The sequence below is a fragment of the Chanos chanos genome, chromosome 3, assembly GCF_902362185.1.
Source record: "Chanos chanos chromosome 3, fChaCha1.1, whole genome shotgun sequence".
Classification (NCBI taxonomy): domain Eukaryota; kingdom Metazoa; phylum Chordata; class Actinopteri; order Gonorynchiformes; family Chanidae; genus Chanos; species Chanos chanos.
In genome coordinates, this window is record NC_044497.1 from 2,072,501 (window position 1) to 2,080,000 (window position 7,500).

General features: G+C 45.4%; 2 protein-coding genes across 3 annotated transcripts in view; both read right to left on the reverse strand.

Moving 5' to 3' along the window:
- Nucleotides 1–189: 189 nt before the first annotated feature.
- On the reverse strand, nucleotides 190–4,219 carry ube2ib (ubiquitin-conjugating enzyme E2Ib). 2 transcript variants are annotated; one of them, XM_030767115.1, is made up of 7 exons: nucleotides 4,132–4,219; nucleotides 3,391–3,467; nucleotides 2,973–3,056; nucleotides 2,742–2,814; nucleotides 2,453–2,562; nucleotides 1,962–2,041; nucleotides 190–455 (listed from the first exon to the last, which is right to left on the reverse strand). In XM_030767115.1, the coding sequence occupies exons 2-7, from the start codon at nucleotides 3,454–3,456 to the stop codon at nucleotides 392–394; spliced, it is 477 nt and encodes a 158-aa protein (XP_030622975.1). In that variant the 5' UTR covers nucleotides 3,457–3,467; nucleotides 4,132–4,219; the 3' UTR covers nucleotides 190–391. The 2 variants fall into 2 exon arrangements, with proteins under 2 accessions (XP_030622975.1, XP_030622976.1); XM_030767116.1 differs by lacking the exon at nucleotides 4,132–4,219 and adding an exon at nucleotides 3,566–3,596.
- Nucleotides 4,220–5,544: 1,325 nt separating this feature from the next.
- Nucleotides 5,545–7,500, reverse strand: part of kctd5b (potassium channel tetramerization domain containing 5b) — an 11,635-nt gene continuing 9,679 nt past the window's right edge. Inside the window, exons 4-6 of the mRNA XM_030767114.1 lie at nucleotides 7,372–7,467; nucleotides 6,424–6,549; nucleotides 5,545–6,258 (exon numbers count right to left, since the gene is read on the reverse strand). Of these exons, the coding sequence (XP_030622974.1) occupies nucleotides 6,229–6,258; nucleotides 6,424–6,549; nucleotides 7,372–7,467 (252 nt within the window). The 3' untranslated portion in view covers nucleotides 5,545–6,228. The remainder of the gene's footprint in view (nucleotides 6,259–6,423; nucleotides 6,550–7,371; nucleotides 7,468–7,500) is intronic.

Sequence of the window (7,500 nt, forward strand, 5' to 3'; positions counted from 1 at the left end):
TTGGTTGGTTGGTTGATTGATTTTGGCCAATAGGATAACTGGTAGGCCTGTCTGACGGAGGCCTCTGGGGTGTTTTGTGATGTCATAAAAATGAACTGGGCTAACAAAAAAGTGAGTGAAAAAAACTAAAAGTGAGAGACAGGAGGAAAGAGAGGGAGAGAGAGAGAGACAGAGAGTGTGTGTGAGAGAGAGAGAGAGAGAGAGAGAGAGAGAGAGAGAGAGAGAGAGAGAGAGAGAATGGTATGGGGGCTGTGGGTAGCAGGAGTAGTTGGCACAGGCTGTAGTTTGAGTTTTCAGTCCATATTGTCCCTGTGACAGGAGAACAGGTGGGTTACAGAAAGGGAGAGAACCTCCTCGTCACGCCGTCCGCTCCTCCCTGCGCTCCCGTCCTCTACGACGGAGAGAACTTCTTTGCCTGCGCCCGCACCCTCTTCTCGTACTCCACTCTGTTCTGACTGTAAACGCAACAACAACAACAAAAACAAACACATCAGGAGGTCCCGTCTCACACTCACACAGACACCTGGGCCGTGACAGAGGACAGACGTGTGTGTGTGTGTGTGTGTCCAGGGCTCAGGACACCTCTCCTCTTCACGCTCTAATGGGACTGTGTGTGTGTGTGTGTGTGTGTGTGTGATGAGGACAGTTTCACGGTTTCACACCAAACTGAGCTTTGTCCAGAATATACCACCATCTCTCACTCCCACATACACCAGTCACTCTGCTATACCACCATCTCTCACTCCCACATACACCAGTCACTCTGCTATACCACCATCTCTCACTCCCACATACACCAGTCACTCTGCTATACCACCATCTCTCACTCCCACATACACCAGTCACTCTGCTAATAGTGCGCGTCATGCCATCAAAAACGTGAGCGTGTGTGTTAGGGGTGTAATGATTCACCGATATGACCAGTGATTCGGTGATAATGATTCAATGCGACAGGAAGCAGTCTGATACAGTTCTTAACATTTGTTTAATGTAGACATCCATTTTCCTTCCTTCTTATAAAATCCAAATGTCTTCTGCAGTAGCTTAGTTTACACTAAAGTAGAATTAGCCGCAAAGCTTCAGCCAACTAATTCATAACGTTAGAGTCAGGCCGTCGACCGGTTCATGGTACGTTTAGATCAATCCAGGGGTCCGCGTACCAATGTAGTCGCACCGATTTCTGTTTCATATCAGTGAATCGTTACGCCCGTAGTGTGTGTGTGTGCGTGCGTGTATGAGTGTATGAGTGTGCGTGTGTATGTGTGTGTGAGTGTGTGTGAGTGTGCGTGTGTGTATGAGTGTGAGTGTGTGTGTGAGTGTGTGTGAGTGTGCGTGTGTGTACGAGTGTATGGGTGTGCGAGTGTATGAGTGTGCGTGTGTATGTGTATGTGTGTGTGAGTGTGAGTGTGCATGTGTGCGTGAGTGTGCTTGTGTGTGTGTATGAGTGTGCGTGTGTATGTGTGTGTGAGTGTGAGTGTGTGTGTGAGTGTAAGTGTATATGTGTGTGTGAGTGTAAGTGTATATGTGTGTGTGAGTGTGCGTGTGTATGAGTGTGCATGAGTGTGCGTGTGTGTATGAGTGTGTGAGTGTGTGTGTGCGTGTGTGTATGAGTGCGTGAGTGTGTGTGTGCGTGTGTGTATGAGTGCGTGAGTGTGTGTGTGCGTGTGTGTATGAGTGCGTGAGTGTGTGTGTGCGTGTGTGTATGAGTGCGTGAGTGTGTGTGTGCGTGTGTGTATGAGTGCGTGAGTGTGTGTGTGCGTGTGTGTATGAGTGCGTGAGTGTGTGTGTGCGTGTGTGTATGAGTGCGTGTGTGTATGAGTGTGTGAGTGTGCGAGTGTATGACTGTGCATGTGCATGAGTGTGCGTGTGTATGTGTGCGTGTATGCGTACGTATGAGTGTGCGAGTGTGCGTGCCTATGAGTGTGCGTGTGCGTGACACACATGCAGTGTGCTTCTCTCACCAGTAGATGGTGTATGCCTCGGCCTGAGCAGGGTCTTGGATATTGGGCTCGTTTAGAAGCTCCTGAATCCCCAACAGAATCTGCACATGCAACAGACAGAGGGCGAGGAGGGAGTCAGGAGACGCACTACAACCAGTTCCCAGAACAGCCCTATACTTACTGCTCTACACGCTCTATTCCCAGAGCACTGTTCTCAGAACAGCCCTATACGTACTGCTATAGACCTTGTATTCTGAGAACAGCTTTCTATTTATATTTCTAAATCCTTGATTCCTACAGCACTGTACTCAGGTAAGCCACAAGGGATTCAAGTCATGTATTTAAACAAGCGCCTCTGAGTATGAAAGCGGTGTGTGTTCCCTTGTTTTACCCTCTGTGTGTGTGTGTTTGCTTCAATCCAGAGGTCCAATCTCAAATAGCTACCACTATGTTATGACAACCCCAGTACCTGCGCTCTCTGCTGTTCTCTGAGAACACCTTGACTTTCATACCTGTTTGATGGTAATGGCTGGTCTCCAATCTTTGTCCTCCTCTAGAATGGACAGACAGACTGTTCCAGAAGGATACACATTAGGATGGAACAGTGGAGGTTCAAATTTACCTGAGAGAGAGACAGAGAGAGAGAGAGAGAGAGAGAGAGAGAGACAGAGAGAGAGAGAGAGAGAGAGAGAGGGAGGATGTGTGTGAGGGAGCATGAAAGAACATGTATATGGTGTCCTCTTTAACAGAGTGTGTGTGATAGTGCGTGTGTGTGTGTGAGTGTTTGTGTGTGTGTCATACATTTAGGGGGAGATGAGGGGTAGTCATCCTTAAAGAGCATCCTCAGTTTGAACAAGCCTCCCTCCCACGGGGTCTACAGAGAAAACAACACCAAAGAGCCATCATGGCACTGACACTGAAATGCTGGGGGCCATAACCAGCTGGACCACAGAGAAGAAACAAGAGTGAGGTGTCAAATGGAACAAACAAACAAACAAACAAACAAACAAACCCCCAATAAGACAGTCTCACCCCCTTTTTCCCTGGAATGGCGCATTCCCAATTCATCAAGTTCATGGTTCCATCAGGGTTTTTCGTTGGCACGGCAACAAAGCCCTGAGTGATGAGAGTAAGGAGCATTACATTACAACTGCAGACTTTACACTCAGAGATGAATAATGTTGCATTAAGATGAGGAGTGAACTTTACACAGCCAGCGCTAATTACACACGTATGGCCGTTAAAATGACGAGGGCTCTGCAGTACAGGGGGCACACGCATGTGTGTGTGTGTGTGTGTGTGTGTGTGTGACAGAGAGTGTGAGAGAGACTGTATGAGTAAATGTAAGGTCCAGTATTCAAACATGCAGAATGTTTATATGCGTTATAAATAATAACACAGTAAGAAAAAAAAACCCATAAAAAGAATATATTCAGTGTAAGTCACTCACAAACGGGTGGTCTTTTCTCCACGCTTTGCGCTCCTGTGCTAGACGACTCAGGGCAATGCCAGACATGACAACTGGTCCTAGAAAAAAAAAGGATCAGGTCATCAGCCCATGCACGCACAAACACACAGACAAACAAATGATCAAAACACAGAGAGTATCACGCGCTGCCACACACTTGCCGAGTTCTTCGACACGGCCCGGATATCTGAGCCCAAACGCAGCTCTGTTTACTGATAGCATCCTCATTAGCCATCTCTTCGCCCCTGGCTCACTCAAATAAACACAATAGTTGTTAATGGTAATGGAAAGAGAGGGACATCAAGCGGAAATTGAAACACAACACCACGAGCTGGATGCGGAGAATAGCGATGAAAATATCCGTCAACATATTCAGTTGGCTCTCTGACTCGAGTGCCTTTTGAGCAAACAGTGGGTTAACTTTGCTCAGTTTGAAAATTGGCGGTAGCTACATCCTAATGAGGTCGGAGGCTAACGATTGTGGAAATCGTGGCGTTATGCTGTATTCCTGGAATAACTTCGGCGAGCATAAACTGACTCTCTGTGGAACGCCATTCAGGAGCGCGCAGGACAAAGAGAGAGAGAGGGAGAGAGAGAGAGGGCTGCCGGGAGCGCGCATTCACACAGCAACCAAAAAAACCAAACAAACGAAACCGACACAGCCGCTTTTTTGCGTCATAGGAAGACTTAAAATTAATTGTGAAATTATTTAGAAACACTTACCGGGTATGTGCCAGGCTGTTTACCGGTTTATAGGCCCTTATTTAGCGGAACCGTGCTAGACTCGGGACAAACCCTATGAAGTTTCCCTCTCGAATACACATCCGTTCTAAACCAGTCTAACTAGGACCGGGTGAAGCATACGTCAATCGCCTGAAAATAATCGTGATTTGTTACGGTGGTTCTGTTGTCATGTATTCTCCTTATGTGTTATTGTTTAGTGTGAAGAAAATATACTCGCTAAAATCTTTCCGATTATCACATCTAAGGACGCTAGGTCACATTCAGTTTGTTTTGAAAACATTTAAAACAGGCGAGCCTTTGGACGACTAAGAATTTAAAGGGGCAGTGCAGTTTTCATTATTTTTTCCTCCTGTACACTGCGCGGAGTATGGGTTCTTAAGCTTAAGCTTAAGTAACGATGATATGACAGTGAATGAGGAGTCACCACAATGAAGAGTAAACTCTAAAAGTGATAGTTTTCCCTTTCTCAAATGCGTACAATTTCTGTTGACTGAGTACTGCTGCACGACCCAAACATGGTTCGTAGATTCACCGCCAGGTGGCAGCAGGTGGTGCGTGCTGTTTTGGTTTTAGGCGTCGTATGTGTGTCGCACAGATTTTTACACAACACAACACAGACAAATGGAATAACTGTGAAAAAAGAGTTTATAGTGCACCAGTCTGGTTTACAGCGTTAGATTTCCACTCTGAGAACACTAGGTGTAAATATAAGGGTGTCCCAGTAAACATGAAATCAAAAAGACATCAATTCTGTGTGCCCAGATTCAATACTTTTAAATATTTAATAGAAACAAGCCATAATGAGAACATAACAGTTAGCTTATATGATACAAAATCCATGAGGAATTGACCTAGTATGTGTTGATTCAGCCGTTACAGACACTGTTACAGAATGAGTCCAGTAAAAGTCAAGGGTGCATTAGTTAGCATTTCACCAACTGCATGTGCAATGGATAGATATTCTGTTCTGGAGTAATACAGTGTGAGGATATGGAGATTGTCTGTGCTACATCTGTGGCAAACAAACACTCCCCCATCTCGGCCCGCTACAGTTGGGTAGACACGGGGACAACAGCAGTCCCTTTACAAACAGTAAACAAACAAAAATGAAAACAAAACAAACAAACAAACAAACAAACAAAAAACATCCTCTTACAGGCTGGGCATATTTACACACACTCCTACATGAAATCATTTGGATTATAAGAAGAAATTATTATCATTCTTCCTTCTCTTCTTCTTCTTATTGTGGCTGCTGTTGTTGTTGTTGTTGTTGCTACAAGTAGCACAATTGCTATTATTGCCTCTTCTTCTTCTTCATGTTATTACTATGAATAATAATAATAATAATAGTAATAATAATAATAATAATAATCATCATCATCATCATCCCTTTCTGAATGTGAGACTGGTAGACCCTGAGGGCAATGCTGTTATGAAGTATGAGCAGTAATCCACAAACAGGAACACAAAGAACCAACAACACCACCAAAAAAAAACAGACCTCAGACATCCTGACAGAGTTCTCAAGGCAAATTTCAAGACACTGTGTTTCAAACACGTCTTAAATATTTATCACCTTAAGAAAGCGCTGCTCTCACGCCACCAGCAGGCATTTGTGTTACTGTAGCTGTGTTTTGGTACTGAGACGTGAGGCGACTGTGTTTGCCTTTACACCATGAGAGCAGATCCCTGAGAGAGATTTACTGGTCAAGCTTTTGTCTGACCTGCTGGATTTGTAAAACCAGCAACAAACTGGAACAAATTCTTTGTCTTTTAGAGAAAATCCAGTTTCAATCCCAGGTGGACAGGCACCAAAACAGATTCATTTAAAACTACAGATGAACAAGTGGGAGTTGTGTGGTGTTGTATCTGTGCTGGTAACGTGCTGTTGTGTTGGTTTGTGTGTTCTCTACTTGGACAATACACACGCGCACGTGTGTGTGAGCGTGTGTGTGTGTGTGCGTGTGTGTGTGTGCGTGGGGCCCATCCGTGGCATGTTCTGATCATGCTCCTGGAATGGTCTCACTCAGACATTGATATGTTGTTTGTTTGTGTGATTCTTGGCTGGAATGTTCATATTCTAGAACCTCGCTCCTGAAGAATCTGAAAATTAACATAAGGGAGAGAGAGAGAGAGAGAGAGAGAGAGAGAGATGGGGTTATTTGTCGATATCTGCAATTTTTTAAGTACTGACTGAGAGTTGAATAATCAGCTCAAATTCTACGGAATGTATACACAGACTTAAACACACACACACATGTGGCCCACCTTGGCTTTCTCACTGGGTTGGCTGTTACTGCCGTATGATTGGTTGTGCAGTTCCTTGGAAACGACACACAGAAACTCTGCCTGGTCCTCATTGCCATAATTATAGGAGGAGCCAATACTGACCAACTGATGGGAAAGGAAAAGGAAAAGGTGATGAGAGAAAGAAGGCACACGTTAGGAATGACGTCATGTTCATATCAGAGGCATGAATCAGATATTTATGGAAAATGACAAGTGACACTTAGCATAAATTGTGGTATGAGGAACATAAAAAACCATACATATACACACACATGTGCACGTGCACACGCACACATGCACGCACGCACACATGCACGCACGCACACGCACACGCACACACACATACACACACACACGCACACACATGCGCGCGCGCACACACACACACACATACACACACATACACACACACACACACACTCACACACATACACGCACACACACACACACACAAACAGGCACAGTCCATTAACAGTGCTAGCATGCTTTGGCAGGCTTAAATTTGGTGACTTGAGGAATGAGGTTACACACACACACACACACGCACACACAGAGAGAAAGAGAGAGTGAGAGATAGCCCACAAAAACAAAAACACATCATCCAGTGCGAACAGGGAGATGAATGCTGAAAAAAGTCTGCTGGGTGGGGGAGGCATGCTGTCATTGCCTGGGCAACAAAGGACACTGTGGGACACACCTCTCCACTGTGGGTGGGGTGAGTTTGGCTTGACTCCTCCCCCTTCACCTCCCGAGAAACAATCAGGAGAAATTCTGACTTCTGGGCCCTCCCATAACCTATACTGACAAGCTGCAAGAACCAATCAGAAATCAGAACAGAGGGCAGGGCCCGCATCTCACTCAGCGCATGTCAGCAGGACCTGATAGGAACGGATGGACAGAGAGGAGTAAACAGCACCTGTGTCTCACCTGCTCAAACTTCCAGCCATCTGACATGGTGGAAACCATCTGGGTCAACTCCTCTTCCTGACACTGTAGAACCCTATAGACATGCTTTACTGGAGTCTAGAGAAAGAGATAGAGACACAGAGATAGAGA